Source organism: Pinus tabuliformis, chromosome X (genome assembly GCF_031772625.1).
Source record: "Pinus tabuliformis cultivar Carrire ecotype Pingquan chromosome X, CPIR1, whole genome shotgun sequence".
In the NCBI taxonomy this organism is placed as follows: domain Eukaryota; kingdom Viridiplantae; phylum Streptophyta; class Pinopsida; order Pinales; family Pinaceae; genus Pinus; species Pinus tabuliformis.
Genome location: NC_142308.1, coordinates 1,324,548,743 through 1,324,571,071, shown reverse-complemented (window position 1 = coordinate 1,324,571,071; position 22,329 = coordinate 1,324,548,743). Strand labels below are relative to the sequence as shown.

At 42.1% G+C, this 22,329-nt stretch overlaps 1 protein-coding gene across 4 annotated transcripts in view; it reads left to right on the top strand.

The window, feature by feature from the left end:
- Positions 1 to 22,329, top strand: part of LOC149144964 (putative cyclic nucleotide-gated ion channel 20, chloroplastic) — a 550,668-nt gene that overhangs the window by 156,741 nt on the left and 371,598 nt on the right. For all 4 annotated transcript variants that reach the window (XM_089450166.1, XM_089450165.1, XM_089450163.1 and 1 more), the window contains exon 5: positions 8,862 to 8,960. In XM_089450166.1, the coding sequence (XP_089306292.1) occupies positions 8,862 to 8,960 (99 nt within the window). The remainder of the gene's footprint in view (positions 1 to 8,861; positions 8,961 to 22,329) is intronic.

The following is a 22,329-nucleotide window of genomic DNA, read 5'->3' as shown; positions in this document are numbered from 1 at the left end:
GAAGAGCCATGGGTAGCAGCGTGGATGCAGAGGGAGTTGTTGTACATATGCAGTAGTGGCAGTGGCAGGGCCATGGGTAGCAGTACATGATGCAGCAGTACAGAGGGTGTCGGGTAGTAGTCTTAGCATCAGCACAAGGACTGATGCCGGATGATCAGGGTGATGCTCAGTGAGGAGTATTACTAGAGCACAGTCCTCGCTAAGAGGGAGTGTTGATCTGGGGTAGCATCGGATGTGCTCTAGCCACGAAAATTGGTGGAGAGGCTAAAGCACATGAGATCTCCAATACCCAAAAACGGTTTGGACATAATCTAACCAGTTTGGATATTAAAATAATTAATATTTTTAATGGAGTCCCTAAGTCTAAACTTAGGGAAAATAAAATATTAATGTGAATTAATATAAAACTGAGTTAGAATGGTCCAAAAGTCATGGATCAAGCCAAATCTAATCTTAGCCGTTGATTAGGGACTTAATATCGGCCGTGGAATTGTCATCGAGAAAAGTATAAGAGGAGGCTTGAGGGTCACTTGGAGAACACACCGAGTTGATCAAGAATTCGATTTTCTGGGGCAGGGCTTACTGAGGAAATCAAAGGAGTGATCAGAGTTGTAGCTGAGGGGCAGTGAATACAAAAGCAAAGAGGGTACTGGGAGCATCAGTGCTAAAGTCGAGAGAGGGTTCACACAGAGCCAGCTAGAGGCCACACAGAAGCAGCCAGAGGCCACGCAGAGGCAGCCAGGAGCTACGCAGTTCTAGAGAGAGCCAACATGGGTGATGTAGAGGCTCCAGAGGTTGACGCAGAGCCCCAAGAGGCTGACGCTGGGCCAGAGAGGCTGACGCAAACCCTAGAGGTTGATGCTGAGATATTTCGTGGGGTAGATTGGGGCTGATATCTGTCTCTGATTGAGAGGTACTATTCCCGAGGGCCTTTTTTGTTGGGCGAGCCATTTTTGGCACCTTGACTGTATTCTGAAACTGCTTAATAATAAAACCCTCAGATAGCTGCACCGGTTTTCCCGCATTGGGTTTTTCCAGGGACATTAGTCCAAAAATAACGGTGTTACTTGTGTGCTTGTTTTCTCCTTTAGTTGATTATCTGTATATGTTGAGACTGTACTTGTATTTATTTTGAGTATTTGCATGGTAAATAACTTGTTAATTAACAGAACAAGTAGGAAGAAATAAATCAGAAAGTACAGGAAGGATTTATGATGGATAGACTTAGAAATTCCAACAATTCAAAGGATCAGTGCAAAGACTAGCAGTAGTCAGGCTTCAACATTCATGTGGTATCATACTGAACACAGTTAGCTCAGTAATTTCGAATGTTTTTTCGTTGCTATAAGAAACCGTTTGGAGTGCAATTGCAGTTGGCAGTGGCAGTGCTAGCAGCAGCGCAAATGTAACAATTGAGAGGGAGTTGTAGTACGGATGCAGTTTTGATAGTGGCAGTGTCAGCAACAGTACATTTGCAACAACAACACAGTAGTTGGTGGACAGCATGTCAGACATCAACAACGCAGAGGACGTTGCTTCAAAGTCTGAGCAGTATACAGTAGCAGTATATTGCTAGAGCACATTCCTAACTGAGAGGGAGTGTTGATTTGGGGTAGCATCGGATGTGCTCTAGGCTTCAAATTTTGCAAGTAGACTTGGGCACATGTATTCTAAAGAACCCATAAAGTGTTTGGGAAATTCCACCCAGAGACAATTTTATTAAAATAATTAATAGTTTTTTAATATGACCCTAAGTCTAAACTTAAGAAATTAAAAATATTAATGGGTATTAATCTAATTGTGGGTGTAATTTCCAGAAGAAGATGGAGATAAGCTAAAATGATCTGAGCCTTTGCTTAGGAGTTAATCTAGGTCGTTGGTTGTCCAACAAAAAGATATAAGAAGGGGCTTGAGGGTCATTTGGAAAAAGACACCGAGAGATCAAGAGATCGAAATTTCTGAAGTGAGAAGTTCTCAGGAGGAAATTACGATCGAGGAGGTTTATTGCAGTTGAGGGGCAGGGATAGCATCTGGAGAGATATTTTCTCAACCAAAGAATCATCAGCAGAGAGAGGCAGAGAGTAATCCAGTAGCCTAGACACAGAGGCTGACGCAGGGCCACGCAGAGGTAGCGCAGAGGGTATGAGAGAGTTTGAGATTTTACTGAGGAGAGTTAGTTTCAGAAGCCGGGAGTCGGGGTGTGAGACAGGGAGGCTGAGAGCAGAGACTCCGAGCAACAAATTGTTCAGCAAAATGGGTGACGCAAAGCCTAGAGAGGTTGACGCAGAGACTACGTGAGGACTGTGCAGAGCAGCGTAGGGCCTACCAAAGGCACTTCATTCAGTAGCTGGATCAACCAGGATTTTCTCAGTGATTGTGTGAGGTAATCTCACAAATCTTTCTGCCAGTGTTTCTCTCTCTATAATTGAATAACCTGGGAGATATTAAGAGATGTATTCAAAATTTGCTACTACTTAATAATAATAAAACCTTAATGCTGCTGTATCGGTTTTCCCACATTGGGTTTTTCTGGGGACATTTGTCCAAAAATAACGGTGTCTATTGTGTTGTATTTTCCTTCTTGCTCAGTCTCTTGTTCTGCATAATATTTAATTAAGTGAAGGCTGCAATATATGTATTACGATGTTTGCCGTAGGAAACTGTAAGTAATTTTTTTGAAGGAATTTAACAAATAGGAGTAATATCATCATTTGCTACAGTAGGGGTTCCTGTTGAGGAATTTTCACAAACCATATTAGTTAAAGCTTGTCTCACCTTCACTAGCCGCCTAAAGGTGAGGTAATAACTTGCAAATCTTGTTTTTGTAGGTTTAAGCAAATGCAACTTGGAGTAAGTGCCATAGAATTGGTTTACCCTTGTATGCCCTATGATAAGTTTAATGAGTTGCTTCCCTCTCCTGTAAAGCTCATTAATCCACCCACATTATTTATGCTTCACAATATCATGCATCAAAAGGTTCAATGTGTGCACCAAGCACCCAGACCAAAAGATGTGTGGATGAGTATGTTCAATAACTTTTCCTGTTGCCTTACAATTTGCTGCATTATCTGTGATCACTTGAACCACATTATTCAGACCAACATCTTTGATTGATTGCAATAGGAGATCTACAATGTTTTGGGAACTTGCACTGATGGAGGAGTCATGACATGTAATAAATACTGCACCACTTGCAGAAACACTAATAACATTTATCAAATGTTGGTTTGTAATATTTGTGCACCCATCTGATACAATGGATACCCCACAATCCACCCACTCATTTCTAAAACGTGTCAAAGCTCTTTGAACATTTTCTTTTTCTCTTTTTAATAGCACTGTTCTAGCTTTCTCATACTTGGGGGCCTTGTATCCTTTTGGGGATTCTTTGATGGGCTTTATCATTTCATGCCAATAGGGAGAGCGAAGCACATTGAATGGTACACCGCAAGCACGAGGAATCAGACTATCTTTCCATCCACATCATCCTTCCCAACAACATTCAAGAAATCCGTTGTTCTTTTACCTTTAGAGCTTGTAGAAGTACCATGAGGAGATGAGCTACCAAATCTAGAGGTTGCACTTGATTCATACAAAGTTTTTTGTTTCTTTCTTTTTTGTTGTGCAATCTCCTCTATTTGGATACATTTTCTTCTTTGTTCAGCTGAAATGTTTGGATAAATTTGTATCCCCACAACACCCTTTTTATCATCATTGTCCATCACCCCACAAAGATGCCCCCTCACATAGGTATATGAACCACTAAATGGTTTTCCTCCATGACACCATGAGGGAAAAAGCCATCTCCTCCCTGCTCCTGGGTTCTACCATATCTTCCTTTGCTACTACTGCCTTCCTCCTATCCTCCATGTCTGGAGTGATTTCCAGTTCTCTTTCTTTGCTCCGGTACCTCGGCCTCCTGTTTGTAATCTTCTGCTAGTGCCCTTATTTCATAGGAGAAACTCCCCACAGCTGAGCCAAGACTTGGGCTCTGATACCACTGTAATGTTCCTAAATAGGAAATTAAGTGATAAACAAAGCAAACAATCAGTCCAACAATCAGAAAAACGAAATACACATCAAGCACCCATGAAAACACTGGAAATAGAGGATTGATGAACCATTTTATTAAATCTTCAAGGGAAAATACAATGATAAATAAAATGGTGCACCTGGGCTTGTCTCTAAGGACAAGTGTGACAAAAACCCAGGTGAGAAAATGCTAATCTGAAGGTTGCCCAACTGTTGCAACCAAAACTGATTTGCGCTGCCCAGAAACTGCGCTGTCTGCTGGAATCAAAAGGCTGGAATCACTGCTTCCTGTGCTCTGAAAATTATAAGATTTCAGCTCCCGGATCCTTAGTCGAAACCCACCAAAACCCAAAAAGGGGTTAGCCTAGTTCAGACTTCTAAAATTCGACCCCCAAGGAGCCCAACCTTTGATGCAACTGGTAAACTTGGCCTACCTGAGTGAAGCTGGGAAACTTCCCAAAACTACCCCAAATCATTGGGATGAGCCCTTCTATGAATTTCCTTCCTTCCCAACTGTGGTTTCGGTGTTGTGGCTCTTCCCCTCAAGACCCACGTGTTGCCTAGATTGGCCCTCCGCGCTGTCCTTCAAGACTGGAATTCGAACTGCTTGTTTGCTGCACTCTCTTGCTCCAAAACTCCTCCTGAGTTTTGACCCAATGGTGTCATTCGAATCCCCTGGTTTCTCCAGCTAATGGCTGGCCCAATGAAGCTCTCCCCTCAACTGCGTGTTCTCTATCTGCTGGCCCAGAAATACGCACTTCTAGATGATGGCTAAATGGACTGGTTGTAAATACTCCCTTGTGCTCATCAAGATGCTATGAAATTGCCTTCCTAGGGTGGGACTCGTAGTCCCTCGAAAGTAAGGTTGAATCCCCTGCTTGAGAGATTCGTGGCTGAACAGCCAGTTGACTTGGCTAAGTAGCTCGAGCAAACAGTGAAGTGATTTTCGATATGTAAGAGTGAATGAATCCCAAGTGAGGAGCTCTTCTTCCTTGTGACTTTGTGGGCCTCCCCCTGCCTCATGTGGGCCCCTCCAACAACTATACGAATTCCCTTTAAGGCAATTTGAATTGCCTAGTACGCTTTCCCACGTGGGTGGCCCCCACCTTCCACTAGCAAAATAATCTGGCTGTATTTCTCCTAAGTCCCTAAGTCGAAATTGCTTGGGTCCTTTTCCTTAGCAAAATTGTACAAAATTGTGCAGAGACAATGCCTGTTACAAATTCCTTTGGGAAGGGACATGACATCTTCTGAAGCCATATGGCCTCACATGTAGCCATGCTTGTTGCCATGTATTCTGCCTCTGTAAAACTTAATGCAACTGACTTTTGCTTCTTGTTGTACCAAGAGACCACCCCTGATCCCATGTTGAAGCAACACCCTGAAGTGCTTTTCTTATCTACTGCATTACCTGACCAATCTGCATTAGTATATCCCATCAACCTGACACCATCACCTTGAGTATATCTCAATCCATACTCAACTGTACCTCGTAGATATCCCATCGCATGCTTCGCTACTGTCTAATGCACTCTCTTTGGTTCCACCATGAACTGACTAAGAGTGTTGACCACAAAGAAAATGTTTGACCTTATATTATCTAGATAAATGAGAAAGTCAATAAGTTGTATATACAAGCCGGGGTCCTCTGCCTTCTACTTAGATGCATAAATCTTCTTCCAGTCGGTTATCATTGGTGTAGACATCGGTTTACTGTCCAACATCTTGAATTTCTTGAAGATATCCATAGCATACCTCCCTTGACCCAGAAAAATCTCCCCATCTATCTACCACACCTCGAGTCCTAGGAAATAGTGCATCAACCCCAAATCCTTCATCTCAAACTCTGCTGCTAAATCCCTCTTGCAATCCACTATGAGCCCTAGTGACCCAGTCAAAAGTAGATCATCCATATATAACACGAGAATGAGTGGCTCACCTCCAACCATAAGATAGTAGAGGTTCGAATTTGTCTCAGTCTTCACTAAGCCCATTTCCTGCAAGTAGCTGTCGATCTGACCATACCATGCTTTGGGAGCTTGCTTGAGTCTGTATAGTGCTCGCTTCAACGTGCATACATGGCTCTCCCTCCCATGTATCTCAAAACCCTCTAGCTATTTGATGTGCTCCTCCTCTATAACTCCATTGAGGAACGTCGTCTTGACATCCATATGATGGATTTGTCATCCCATATGCGCCACAAGTGGGATCATGGCCCTAACGAAAGTATACTTGGCCATTGGAGCAAACATCTCCTCATAATCTATTTCCTCTTTCTGAGAGAATCCCTTGGCAACATACCTTGCCGCAATGTGCTTGATATTATAGATGTAGGGGAACCAACCACTGCATTGTCCAATGGTCTAGGCACCACCTCCTAAACGTCGTTCTGCATGATAGAGTTGTACTCCACCATCGCATCTTGCCACACCTAGTGATGTGTAGCCTCATCATAGCTGGAAGGCCCACTATCAACGAACTCACTCATAAATGCCTTATACCTTGAATATCTCTCTGATGGTCTCCTGTCCCTGGTGCTTGATCTAGGAGCTTCGACAAACTACTGTGTATCTCTCAGTGTCTGAAGCACCTCCCGATTCCTTCTTCCAATAGTGGTGGGTGGAGCTTCAAGCTCCTCTCTTGCTGCTGCTCCACATGCTGTGAACTCTCCTATGCACTTGTACTTGTGCCTGTACTATTCACTTTACTCGTACTAATGCTTTGAGCCTGAGATTCTTGTTCAACCCTTGGAGCTTTTGCTGGCTGAATCTGATCAACTGCTGGTAACTCACGAGATCTCTTGAAGGCTTTCTTCTCTTGGAACTTTACATCTCGTCTCACAATGATCTTCCTGCTACTGGGAATGTAGATCTTGTATGCCTTGGAAGTTTTGCTATAACCAGTGAAATAACCCTTCTCTACAATTGAATCTAGCTAGTTCCACTTCTCATCTAGAATGTGACAACATTTGATACTGCCAAACATCATGAAGTGTCAGACTTCTAGCATCTTTCTTGTAAATGTCTCCTCGGGTGTCATCTTTCCCAACACCTTGTGAAGGACCCTATTCTGAATGTACACTGTTGTGCTACATGCCTCTACCTCTGACCCATTTAATATTGTCTTCCCTTTTTTCTTAGCACATGTGTTCTCATATATAACCATTCTAGGAAAACACTTGGGCACTTCTTCTCAAAAGCCACATTCTCATCAATCCAGCAATGCCATGACCAAGCCTTCATAAAAAGATGTAAGGAAAATTCCAGTTATCCTTGAAAGTATAATTTTTACTGGTGTATATGAGGGGCAACACCACTCAGGGAAATACAAGGGGTAACAAGCCCAAGTCCCTGTCGAATTGGCATTCAACAATTGACCATGACACACAGATCCATCATTATCAGGGTAATTTAAGGTGATATACCTTGGGGGAGAATGATCCTGCAATATGCTTCGACAGAGGTAAACATTTCTAATTTTTGAGTGGCTTCCTGTGTTGTATGTTTGTTAAGTACCAGGTCCCCTTGGGCTCCTTGAAACCCCTAGTGAAATATTTTTTTCTCTTCAATAACCCATATGTCCTTCCTCTCTCTATATGTATGGCCTTGTTGCTACCTAGTGGCTGTATGGCTTGCATTTATACACCTTTTCTCCCTGATGCACCTGTCCATATGCGTTCTCTCCTGTATGCTGTCTCCCTTGCATCTTTTTCCCCCATCACATCCAGGTATTGGGCGTTTCTTTATTCTGCATTCAAAATTCAGATTCCATCTCAACTGAGCTGTTTTGTTTCTTTAGCCCATCTGGAAATCATATCAAATTTCTGTCCATGCAAAATTCGCGAGGGGGTGAGTTGGTTTTGGACCATTTGGGGCCCTTTGTTGAATAAGAAATGACACAATTTGTCTATTATAGACCAAAGTACTATCACCAGACATCCACTAGCAGACCAACTGAATTTGCGAACCTCTAGGGATTCCAGCCAACCCTATATCAATGGGTCTAATCTCCCAGAATCCTATGGATGAATTATATATAACATATGAATTTGACTTGGTCTGTTGGTTTATTCCTGTTTAAAATCAAATTTGGCCTTATTGCTTGGCCTGTAATAAAAACTTAGCCAGTGTCTCCTAGCATGAGAATGTAACACAAAATTTCAATCAAGCAAAAAGATTCCTTAACTGAAGTAATCTTTGTTGAATAAGTTACAGGTAGTCCCCTTGAGAAAATGCTATCCTTGTACGTGGACGAGATTTCTTTTTCTTATGGCTCATTGCTTTCAACTAGATCTAATAGTGCGTGTCTCAAGTGTTGCTTTACATGTTTAGATTTATTTCAGAGAGGGTTTGACTGTTGGGAATTGATAGCAACTTTTAGACCAAAAGTTTCTCAACAGTCTAGATATTCACCTTTAATTTCATGCATAGATGTATCTCTGAAACTGTTCATAATGTGAATATAGTTTGTTCCTGCCCTTTATCCCGATATGGGCACAGCCATAACTGGTTGGATCTTTTATGCTGAAACCTTGGGAACCTGGGAACCAATCCTTGTATGTTCTTCATTTAAATAGTCTGACACTGCACCCATTTTTGTTTCAATTGTGACTGGATTTCTAAAAATCAAACTCTTTGAGAAAATACTGGCATGATTGTTATTAATTAGGAAGTTTTTGGGACTATTTAACATTTCAGGGATTCCGGATATGAACAAGAAGGGGATAATTTAGGGTTCTATAGATGATTTTGGGGATTGTAATTAACAATGTTTGGAAGCACAACTTCTATCATATCTATTAATCTCTGTCTTGTTATTTCAAATATCAGAACTATTTCTGCATAACATTCAACATCACGCTGGCGATGGTTGTTACTATCTTGAGAAGTTTGACAGATTTTATTTACTTCTTACACATGCTTCTGCAGGTATGTTTTGCTCGACTTTTTCTTATTTCTTTTGTTAATGTACCAAATGATTTTTTTTGGACATGGCAAGCACTAGTTTGATGGTTTTATTTCATATGATTACCTTTGTATTTTCATTTTCTAAATTTTACTGAAAACGTTAACAATAAATTTGAAAGCATTATAATTATTTTATGAGAGACTTGTTACTTCTAGTAATTGCTTTGTTCAAATACTAAAATGATTAACATCTTACAGAATGCTTCCATCCTTTTCTTGGTTATTGTCTTGTAGACCTTCTAATAGGAATGGGTGTTAGTTTTTGTAGCATCGGATGTGTTCTAGCCACGAAATTTGGTGGAGAGGCTAGAATACATGAGATCTCCAAAACCCAGAAATCGTTTCTGGAAATTCTGCCTAGAAGTGTCTCAATTAGATTATGAACCGATTTTTTAAATATTTCCTAAGTCTAAACTTAGGGAATATGATTAATTAATCAATATTAATTGAGATAAGGAGTGAATAATCTAGAAACTCACATAGATCGATCCAGAAATCATCCTAGCCATTGATTAAGTTTTGATCTTGGCAGTTGGTGCTCCAGCATTGGATTATAAAAGGAAGTCGATGTGGTGATGGAGATCATCCAGTGCAGATACTCAGTGGCCTAGGTAGTTCGATATTCTCAGTAACAACAACTCAACAGAGAAGATAGATGCAGAGGGTGAGTAGCAGGTGGAAGAGGAGAGCAGTAGCACTTTGAGAGGAAGATTTCTGGTTCCTGGAAGAGTTGAAGGAAGGAAGGCCGAAATCTCCAGAGGGCCAGCGTACGCTCTACGCAGAGGGTGACGTAGGGAGCTCTGCGCAGAGGTTTGGGAAGCTATTTCGGGGGACAAAAATAGTTGTGGGGTGAGAGAAAATTTTCACGATATTTTTGCTAGTATTTTCCTCAAATTAGATTGGCAACTGGGCATCTAAATTATTGTACTCATAATTGCTTTTGAATATTAATAATAAAACCCTTATCTGCTACACTGGTTTTCCCAAGTTGGGTTTTTCCGGGGACAATTGTCCAAAAATAACTGTGTCGAAATTATTGTGTGTGCTAGAATTTCTCAGTTTCCAGTGTTTTATTTTCCGTAGTATTTTTGTGGTGAAAGTTGCTGCTGTGATTTTATTCGTTATTTGTCATAGCAAATACACTGCATAATTAATTTTTGAGTTAGAAGAATAATTTCCGGTAGCTGCAATAGATAAAATTTCACATGGTATCAAAGCATAAGTGATCAGCCAGGAAGCTCTGTAGTGGAAAGAAAAATTTCGCTGCTTAGAGGGAGCAGTGGGACGAAATTTTTCAGAGGCAGAGCAGTCCATTGACCCACAGGCCGAGTTGCTAGGGTAGTAGTTCGATTTTCAGTTTTAGGGAGGTAAGAAAATAGAGTTACCTAGGTTAGTGATTCCAACAGTTAGAGGGAACAGTTACAGCTCAGATTTTCGCTGAGCAGATTCCTGGTAGGACGCAGAGGGTTTTGCTGCAGGTTGCAGAAGCATAATCCACGTCGAGTGGAAAAGAGGAATAGGACACTTAATTTTTCAAGCATAGCCATGGACAAAAGTAACATTCAAGAGACTTCATATTTGTCTTATAGATTGGAAGACGAATTTGATTGCTTAGCAGGATCACCTCCGCTTCACTATCCATGCATCATGCTACCCTCTGCCATTATACATAATGTGCCTTCCATGCCATGCTATGCCATGCCATGTCAATGAATACGCTGACACAATTCCATTCTAGGATCACCTATGGATGTATGGTAGAGGGTAGCATGATGTATAGATGTAATATCATGCATCTCAAGTTCTGCTTGTAAATGGGTTTTGAGTCCCGAGATGTATGACTGAATTAGACGAGATTCTGATAACCCAGGTACTCGTGTTACTAAGGTCTCCCATTCTTGAGTGTATTCATCGACACTTCCTTTTTGTCGTAGTTTGATGAGTTTTGAAAAGAACTCTTCGTCCTTTACACCTTGGAATCTTTTGAAGAATGCATCTTTAAATTTCCTCCAGCTAATGACATGTGTTGTCTTTTTCCACCACATATACCAGTTATATGCTTCTCCCTCCATTTTCATGGATGCATGTCTGAGCTTTTTGTCATCGTCAGTGATGTCATATATCTCAAAGTATTCTTCTGCTTTATTTATCCATGCAACATTGTTTTTTTCGTTTCCATCGAATTTAGGCATCTCGACTTTTGCCCGTCGCTGGTATGTTGCTACTGGTTGAGCGAAAAAAGGGTGTTGATTGGTAAAGTTATCCCAGAGTTGCTTGTTTGTAAAGGCTGTGTTACTTGCTTCTTGGTGGGGTGCCGCTGATTTTCTTGGGGATTCAACCTTTTCATGAGAATTTGTTGACTTTGTTGAATCTGATGAGAGATGTTCTTGATTTTCTTCACCATCTTTTAATAGCTCTTCGGGTGTACAATTCGACTTTTTACACAAACTTTTTAGCATTGTTAAGACTTCTCTGAAATTTACTCCTGTTTGGACATGTTGAATTTCCATCTTTATCTCTATTCGATTTGTCGTATCTTCGAGATTTTTGATTTTGTCCGCTTGCTCCCCAAGCTTGCTCTTGACTTCATTTAATCTTTTACTGACCTCGTCGTGGTTGTTATTTATCTTTTGCTCTGCATCCAACAACCATTTTTGAAAATCCGCCATTGTCATTGTCGACATTGAGCGGGTTTGCGGGGGCGTGTATTTATTTGCCAGCTAAAATATTTTTCCTCCCTCCTTTTTTTTTTTTTTTTTTTAGCTAAAATAAATTTTATACATATAAATTTTAATTAATTAAAATAAATTTAATTAATTAAATTAAATTATATATATAAAAATAACTTTTAATTAATTAAAATAAATTTAATTAATTAAATTAACTCTTTATATATATATATATATATATATAATTTTAATTAATTAAAATAAATTAATTAAATTATATGTATTATATATAATATATATAATATAACTATATATATATGTTATATATTATATGTCACGATATATATATTATATATATATGTTATATATATAACTATTTAATATAGTTTGGTTATATATAACTATATAATGAAAATTACCAATGAAACAGAAAATTGTGTGAAGACTGCTACGAAATAAGAGATACGTCACTGAAAATCGTGAATACTGCTACCAAATACGACTTTATTTTCTGAAGGAAAATCGTATTTAGAATGTTCAGTTGGAATGAAACGCTACGTCCGAGAGTCAACGGCTACGGTGTTTGACGTATCTAGGGACACAACGCTTGACGTGGGGGCAGCAACCTCTTAATCGGTGTGTGCGTATGCAACTACTCGTCGGTTATGCGAGAGGTACGGGGCAAGGCACAGCGGAATGATGTTTGGGCACTTTAAATGAACAAGAAATCACGGCCTTTAATACCCTCGGCGGTCACTCGGAATTAAACGCTTTTCCTCTCGACCACACAACAAATCAAACCAGCAGCGCGACAGTCTGTACACAAACTTACCAAACTCAACCGAACAGCTCTGTTCGTTACCAATTCGAAGAATGAAATGGACAAATACACTCAGTATAAGACTGCGTGATATTTCTTTTTTTAAATTCGATTGTTGATCTGAGCAGAGCGAACGATGAAATTTTCAGGCAATAGGGAAGATGTCGAGCAAAAGTTTAGGCAGATTGGGAAATGTCAGGCAGCGGGGAAGGATGAACTTCGATGGGGAAGGATGAACGTTGATGGGAGAATGGGTGGATGTCGACAGTGGCGGCTGTAACAATCCCGGAAGGCGGAAGCGTGTGGCAGACGACTTGCAGGGTTGAAGAACAAGGCGTTGGCTGGCAGCGTCTACAGAAAATGGTGGTGGAAGGAAATAACACTATCAGAACGCAAACTTCTGTGTATTTGCAGGTGGACAAGCGAGAATCGACCTGCTCTGATACCAATGAAGCGGAAAAACTTATGATACGCAGAATATATATGAATAAATACTTTATTAAGAGATGAAATTACAGATGATGTCTGATTACAATGGGGCTCCTGGCTTAAATACCGCCATGGACACCCTTTGGGAAAGGGCATGATCTTATGATCGTGCCCTTTCGCCTAACTAAACCTAAATTAAATAATAAACCTAAAATTAACTATTTTTTACATAACAGATAGCATGATGTAGATTATGAGCAGCATGATGTATAGGCAGCATAGTGAATAGATCATGGGCAACATGATGTATGGGCAGCATAGTGATGAGAGCATGAGCAGCGTGATGATGCATAATGCAGCATGATGGTACTTCATGGTCAAGTGCAGCAAATGGATGAGATGCAGCACTATGATAGGTGAAGGAGTCACCTTAGAGAATCAGTTGAAGCAATATGTCTTCAACTGCGCTCTAAAGAAGAATTGATCAAGGGTTTCCCCACATTGTGGGGTTTGCCCCTGGCTAGCACCACATCTTGTGTCCTCTTGTCTTGGCTTGTCTTCTGCGATTTATATTTAAGTTCTATCTGCAGTTTACTTTAATGCTGATGTGATTGCTAATCTGGAAAAGATATTGGAAAATTAAAATAAATTGCTCTAGCATAGAACATACCTAAACTTAACATGGTATCAGAGCTGAGGTGAAGACAATGCCCAAGCAAGAGTGAAAGAGCAATCACCAAAGATAGTTGGGAGAAGATAAAAGGATCAATGGGTTCCTCATCCCTTTTCAAATTCACCCTGGGTGAAGTCGAAGCAGAGAATATTATCAGAATGGCACAGCGGAAGGTTCTGATGGCCTACCTAAAGATCACTTCATTAGGAAGTTCGGATCTAAGGGTGGAAGGAAAGACAGATGCCTTGGTTACAATAAGTTCGACCATTATGCGAAGGAGTGTCTGAATGGAAGAGACACTTCTCTTGATGAAGATAAACAAATCATTCCAGGGTCAAGGGAATGACAAGTAATACAGTTCATCAAGGAGAAATGGTCGACTCTTCAAAGAAAGCAAGGAACCCCAGGCACTTCATCGGATAGATAATCGTGGGATTATACTTGGAGCCGATACCACCTATCCTGAAAAGGGTGCAGGGAATGTTACCCCTCAATTGAATGAGGGTAACTTGATTCATTTACAAAATCTCTTTTATGTACCTGATCGCAAGAAGAACCTGGTGTCCATGTCAGCAATGGAAGTCAAAGGTTACAGGGTGGCACTCATTGATGGAAAGGTATGTGCTTGAAAATAGATTTTTCAAAGATGTTTTTGAGTTTAGGGTTGTATCAAGTTGCAGGAAGTCCACTAGGAACCATGTCCATTGACACAGCACTGGAGGTCTGTGAGTCAGATGGTGACAGGGATGCTTGAATTCAAAAAGAGCATGAAGGTACATGTTTGAGATGTACCGAAGGAAAATCTTATGAGGGGACCATTACCCTCATGCCACAGGTCCACAGGTTTGGAATAGCCCGTGGAGTTCGAGATTCGTGATCAAGAATCTCATGTATGCAGGTGGTAGAAAGCCCTCTATGGCTTGAAGAAAATCACTCTAGGCATAGTACGAGAGGATCAACAACTGTCTGATGGAGCTGAGATTCACTAGGAGTGAAATCGATGCAAACCATTACTCGAAGGTTGTGGATGATAGACCTCTCATACCGACACCTATGTCTGACAGGTGCTGACCCTCTCATTTGTAGGAGATAGAGGGAGTTGGATTCCGAATGTGGAAAGATAAACTGCAAGCCTGTGACTACCTGGAGGATCTTAACTGTAAAGAAGTTATATGGTAGTGATGTCAGACCAGATTTGGGAAATGCCTCTGAGTTTCATAAACTCATTCGCGTTGATGTTCTTGGAGAACCTCCGTCCGGACATAAGTGTTGCAGTTAGCATGGTGAGCTCATATCTTGTTGAGCTTCACTAGATTGGTGCTTAGAATCTTTTGAGATATCTTCAGGGAACAATCTCTCATGGATTGAGATACACTGCCTGGAATATTTCAAATGCTGAGTGGGCAGGCAATGTGAAGGATCACTAGAGAACTTCTCAGTGCTAGTTCTCCTTGGGATCTGCTTTGATATTTTGGATGAGCAGGAAGTAGAAGTCGGTGGCTTGGAGCACCGCCGAGGTAGAGTATATTGCTGCTAGCATGGCTACCTGAGAGGCAATCTAGTTACGAAAGCTCTTCAGTGAGCTGTTTGGATACCACTATGTAGCAGGATGATTAGTTCTCCTGTGAGGTCTGGATGATGTGTTCTCCATGACGACTATGTAGCAGGATGATTAGTTCTCCTGTGAGGTCTGGATGATGTGTTCTCCATGATGACTATGTAGCAGGATGATTAGTTCTCCTGTGAGGTTTGGATGATGTGTTCTCCATGACGACTATGTAGCAGGATGATTAGTTCTCCTGTGAGGTCTGGATGATGTGTTCTCCATGACAATTATGTAGCAAGATGATTAGCTCTCCTGTGAGGCCTGGATGATGTGTTCTCCATGGCGATTGTGTAGCAGGATGATAAGTTCTCCTGTGAGGACAAGATTGATTAGTTCTCCTGTCGAGGCATCCTACCCATGCAGTCTGGGACTCATGGGAAGTACCTCTCATCTGATCAATGAGCAAGGAAATGAGGATAGCGATCATAGTAGTACCAATGGACGCATCGTTGTATCTACCGTACTCCCTATGCTAGGATGACCTTCATTGATCTGGGATCAATGATACTGGTCTAGGACCAGTTGTAGGAGTCGTGCCTATTATGACGCTGACTTCGGGTCAGTTGAGACTGGTCTAGGACTGTGGTACATACTCTGAGACTGACTTCGGGTCAGTGTAGGACTGGTCTGGGCCCAGTGAGAGTGGTACATACTATGACGCTAACTTCGGGTTGGTTGAGACTGGTCTGGGACCAGTGGTACACACTCTAAGACTGATGATACTGGTTTGGGACCAGTGGTAGGAGTGGTACCCCCTATGACGCTGACTTTGGGTCGGTTGAGACTGGTCTGGGACCAGTGGTACGCACTTTGAGACTGACTTCGGGTCAGTGGAGAATGGTATGAGACATTCTCGATCAATTCTTCTTCTTCATGGTTCAGTAGAGCCAAGCTGAGCAGAGCAGAGCAGAGGCAGCAGAGCAGAGCAGAGCCAGCAGAGCCAGCAGAGCAGAGCAGAGCTAAGCAGGGCAGAGCAGAGCCAGCAGAGCTGAGTAGAGCTAGCAGAGCTGAGCAGAGTTGAGCAGAGCAGAGCCAGCAGAGCTGAGTAGAGCTAGCAGAGCTGAGCAGAGCCGAGCAGAGCTGAGCAGAGCTAGCGGAGCTGAGCAAAGCAGTGCAGGGCACTGATGGCAGAGGCAGTACAGTTAGACATGTGGATTAGCGGATGGAGTTCTCCCTAGTTGAGAGGGAGTGTTAAAATTGGCAACTAGGGCCAAACTCCATGTGGGTCAACTTATTTATGGCAGCTGATATTTTTATTGGATCCCTCTCATCGAGAGGTGTAGGATTGATCTAAAGATCATCCGATTCCGATAAGTATTTATGGAGATATGAATTTATTTTGATTATGGAATTATTATCAAGCCGACCAACAACTTGAGTAGGCTCAGAAGCCCAATAGACATGCCTATTCATCATCTATGTTTTAGTATAAATAGAAGAGGACTTGAAGTCATTTGTACACACTCTTTATGTGATCTCCTCTCCACATCTTGGGTTTTTGGTGAAGGAGAGACACAAAAGAGTAAGCTGGGTTAAGTGTATGATGCCCTAGCCGCAGTACAAACTTGCCCTAGCCGCAGGTCATAAAGATTCTTATACACAGATCATGGAGACCTTATACGCTGTACATATATGTTGCTCATAGTGAATGATATATGTTGTTCATAGTGGATACACTGTGGATGTTATACGCTGGTTTCACGCAGTCATAACAAATATGTTTATGCAGTCATGGGAGATATTCATGCAATCAATGTTCACGCTGTCATCGAAGATATTCACGCAGTCAATGTTCACGCTATACATGTTGACACTAATACGCAGATCAATGAGTCTCATATATGCTGTACATGATGACACTAATACACAGTTATAGAAACTCTTATGTACAGATCATGAAGATACATATCCGCAGCAAATGGTGGAGACCTTATACACTGTATATGCTGGTATGAGGGACGCTAATACACAGTCATGAAGACTCATGACCTTGAAGACAAATACGTTGTCAATGATGTCATCCTAACATAGTTGTAGAGACACTTATACGCTGGTATATAGAGAAACTTATATGCTGGTATAAGGGACACTAATACGCAGTCATGTTCATCCTCTGCTCATGGATTGACATATAGTCGCTGCCATAATAACAGTGATCACATATATCATCTGCAACTCAATATTATGACCTGTTCAGGTACTATGACTTGATGGGCAGTAATGTTGATAGCAGTTAGTGGTATAATCTAGAATGGAATTGTCAGCATATTCATTGACATGGCATGGCATAGCATGGCATGGAAGGCACACTATGTATAATGGTAGAGGGCAACATGATGTATGGACAGCATGATGTAGATCATGAGTAGCATGATGTATGGGCAGCATAGTGAGTAGATCATGGGCAGCATGATGTATGGGTAGCATAGTGATGAGAGCATGAGCAGCATGATGGTACTACACGATAAGGTGCAGCAAATGGAAGAGATGCAGCACTATGATAGGTGAAGCAGTCACCTTAGAGAATCAGTTGAAGCAATATGTCTTCAACTGATCTTTGCAGATATCAAAAGTCAAAGTGTTGACTTCTATTTTAAATGTACTATCTCTCTCACTTTCTCTGCTGAACTTTGAAGAACATAAAAGAAGAATTGATCAAGGGTTTCCCCACATTGTGGGGTTTGTCCCTGGCTAGCGCCACATCTTGTGTCCTCTTGTCTTGGCTTGTCTTCTGCGATTTATATTTAAGTTCTATCTGCAGTTTACTTAATGCTGATGTGATTGCTAATTTGGAAAAGATATTGGAAAATTAAAATAAATTTCTCTAGCATAGAACATGCCTAAACTTAACAATTTTGGACAATCGTCCCCAGAAAAACCCAATGCGGGAAAACCAGTGTAGCAGTTTGGAGGGTTTTATTATTAAGCAACTTTCTTGAGTACAACTAGGGTGACAAATTGGCTCACCCAGCAGAGATTTCTACATGACAGTAATACCTCTTCTTGGAAGCAGATATTTAGCTTCTCAACACTAGTCTGCCCCACAAAAATCCTTACGGCGCTTCTCCAAGGCTCTACATCAACCCTGCTAGCCTCTACGTAGCTTTGGAACCCTATGAGTCAACCTTCTGCCTCTACGTAGCTTTGGAACCCTCTGCGTCAACCTTCTGCTTCTTTGCGTCAGCTCTCTGGCCTTCTGCGTCACCCACGCATGCCTTGCTAGCCTCAGTGTTGTCTCTCTGGCCTTCTGCGTGGCTCTTGTTGGCTCTGCATAGCCTCCTCAATCACTGCGCTGGCCCTTTGGCACTATCTTTGCCTCTCTGCTATGCACTCACTGCCCCTCGCTGTAACTCGGATCACTTGTTCGAATTTTCTCAGCAAACCCCAATTCTCGAAAATCTATTTGACTGATCAGTCTTGGTGTATCGCCAACTGACCTTCAAGCCTCCTCTTATACTTTTCCTATTGAGTATTCAACGACCGAGATTAAGTCTCTAATGAACGACTAAGATTAGATTTGGATTGATCCATGTCATTTAGAACATTCTCACCTAGTTTTATATTAATACCCATTAATATTCTAATTTTCCTAAGTTTAGACTTAGGAACCCCATTAAAAATATTAATTATTTTAATATCTCTCTAACCGGGTGGAATTTCCCCAAACCATTTATGTGCCTTGGAGATCTCATGTGCTTTGGCCTCTCCACCAAATTTCATGGCTAGAGCACATCTGATGCTACCACAAATCAACACTCCCTCTTAGCGAGGAATGTTCTCCAGTAATGTTCCACCACTGAACATCACCCTGATCATCTAGCACCAGTATCTGTGCTGATGCTTGGCCTGCTGCCCAACATCCACTGCACTACTGCCTCCTGTACTGCTGCCTATGGCTCTGCCACTGCCACTGCTACATCTGTACTGTAGCTCCCTCTCAACATGCTGCATCACGCTGCCCATAGCATTACCACTGCTAACTGCTGCACTGCAACTCAGTTACTGATCTACCCAACTACTGACCTCCTTTTCAGTCTGAAAGCCTCCTGATGCTAAAGCTACCTCTGCTGCTATCCTGTGCTCTCTCTGTTGCCTTTGCGTTGTTGCAAGCACCTTTGTGCCTCTCGCACTGCTACAACCATTTTTGTGTCTCTCGCACTGCTGCAACCACCTTTGTGCCTCTCGCACTGTTGCAACTCCCACTGCGCTGCCACAGACCTCTGCACTTTAGCACTTCCTTGTCGCTCCATCACATCTTGCTTCTATCTGACATCCGTCATCCTGCTACTGTCGTTAAGGGCTCTCGTAGCTGGATATGATCCAAGAGTTTGGGTACCTCAAGGATCTTGCCCTCCTTCTGTAGTCCTCTCGACTACAACTCTATGTCTCCCCACCTCTTCTCTAGAGGTGCATGAGCACTCATGGCACAATCGTCATCCGTCTCGACTTCTTTCTCTGCCTTAGCCGAAGCTCCCTTGGAGTCAAAATCCTCTTCCTTATTCTTCTTCGTGGGACACTGGGTTGCATAATGACCCAACTCCCCTCAATGGAAGCACTTCACCTTGGAGATTTCCTTCTTCTTCCTCTTCCCCTGTTGTCTCGCAGATGCCAGAGCTGCATCCTCCTCCTCTTTCTTAATTCGACCTCCCTTGCTGCTACTTCCTGCCTTGGTCAGCCGTCTGATCTCTTCTTGGCGAAGAGTTGCCCACATCTCTTCCCACCCTGGAAGATTAGCTCTGCCCAAAATGCTTTGGACAAATGTCTCCCAATTGGAGACTGCATTCAGGACGGTCCTCACCATGAACTCCTGATCTGGCATGGCCCCTATGGAAGTAAGTTGGTCTTGAATCTCTTGCAACTTGTTGAGGTATAGATCTATCTGCTCCCTCTTCCACATTTGATACGACCGCAACTGATTCTCCAACAACATCTTCCTCTACACGGAAGTGCTCTGATACAACGTCGTCAAGGTATCCCACATCTCCTTTGTCGTGTTCTTCTCGGCAATATGCGGTATCACATGATCCTTGACCCCATCAAGGATTATGCACTTTGCCTTCGCCATTGCATCCTCATACCTTTCATTATTAGCTGGGTCGACTGGGATAGCCATGGTTCTCAAGGCGAAGCCCTTGATGCGATGTATATCCAGAACATACAGGATCTTGGCCTTCCAAATGACAAAGTTGGAGGCCCCGTCCATCCTGTCCTGATCCCTCAGTTCGTTCATTGCCATCTCTGCTCTTATACTGAACTCCCTCTGAGTCTTGACTTCCCTCCTGGAAGTTCTCTCCTAGACTCCCTCTGAGTCTCGATTTCCTTGCTGGAAATCTTCTTGCCAATTGTCGATCCACTCCTCTCTGATCCTCTTTGCAATTGCAACTCGGATCTGGATTTCTTGGCTAGAAATCCCTCAAGGCAGCGTTTCACTCTACCTTTTTTTTGTCCTATTAGGTATTGTTCTGCTTCAACAGTAACAACACCCCACCAGCTTCCAATTCCACAACCTGCGCACAACTCCCTAGGCCCTAGCAGCTGAAGAGATTGAGCCTCTTAGCTCTGCGCAATCTCGATAAGACTGAATCGCTCCTCTGGCCAACTGTGTCAAGCCTACTTGGCTGAGTAGGATGATGTGGCTCTTTGTGAGCCTCTTCTGCCTCTCTCTGCCTCTGCGTTGGCCCTCTCTCTGGCTCGAAATGATGACGTAGGCCCTCTGCGTCACTCCTCTGTTACAACCGCTACTGCTACAAATGCTTCTGATTAAACTAGTGCCTTCAGTTCTCCTGTGATCTGCAACGCTCTGATACCATGTTGAAATTTCTAAGTCTGACACGTCAGAAATTCCTACTGGATTATCTGGTTTATTTCACCTACTTGTTTATTCCTTAACAAGTTATTTATTCATATAAATACTGAAAATAAACACAAATGCAGGCTCAATTCATATACAAATCATCAACTGAAATAATAGACAAACACACAAGGGACACCATTATTTTTGGACAATCGTCCCTGGAAAAACCCAATGCGGGAAAACCGGTGCAACAGTTCGGAGGGTTTTATTATTAAACAGCTTTCTTGAGTACAACTAGGGTGCCAAACTGGCTCACCCAATAGATATTTCTACACGACAATAATACCTCTTCTTAGAAGCAGATATTCAGCTTCTTAGCACTAGTTTGCCCCACGAAAATCCTTCCGACGCTTCTCTAAGGATCTGCGTCAGCCCTGCTAGCCTCTGCGTAGCTCTAGAACCCGCTGCGTCAACCTTCCTCTTTGCGTCAGCTCTCTGGCCTTCTGCATGGCTCCTGCTGGCTCTGCGTAGCTTCCTCAATCACTGTGCTCGCCCTCTGACACTATCTCTGCCTCTCTGCTATGCACTCACTACCCCTCGCTGCAACTCAGATCACTTATTCGAATTTTCTCAGTAAACCCTGCTCCAGAAAATCGAACTGACTGATCAATCTTGGTGTATCTCCAACTGACCCTCAAGCCTCCTCTTATACTTTTCCTATTGAGTCTTCAATGGATAAGATTAAGTCTCTAATCAACGACTAAGATTAGATTTGGATTGATCCATGTCATTTATAACATTTTCACCCAGTTTTATATTAATACCCATTAATATTTTAATTTTCCTAAGTTTAGACTTAGGAACCCCATTAAAAATATTAATTATTTTAATAACTCTCTAACCGGGTGGAATTTCCCAAAACCATTTCTTGGTCTTGGAGATCTCATGTACTTTAGCTTTTCCACCAATTTTCATGGCTAGATCACATCTGATGTTACCACAAATCAACGAAGAAAACGCTAGGAGTCTTCACAGGGAAGAAGCCAGAAGTTAGCCACCTCAGAATTTCTGGCAGTGTTGCTTATTGCCACATGCCAGATGACAAACAGACCAAAATGGATCAGAGTGCAGAGAAAGGGTTCTCCGTTGGGTACATCGAAACCTCAAAGGCATTCAAAATCTACATTCCTAGCAATAGGAAGATAGTAGTAAGGCGAGACGTGAAGTTCATGGAGGACTGAGCTATTAGGAGGTCTAGTGAGTGTTGATTTTTGTAGCTTGGGAGGTACTCCAAGCCCTAATGTTCAAGGGTTGGAGGTCAAAGCACCACAAATGAGCT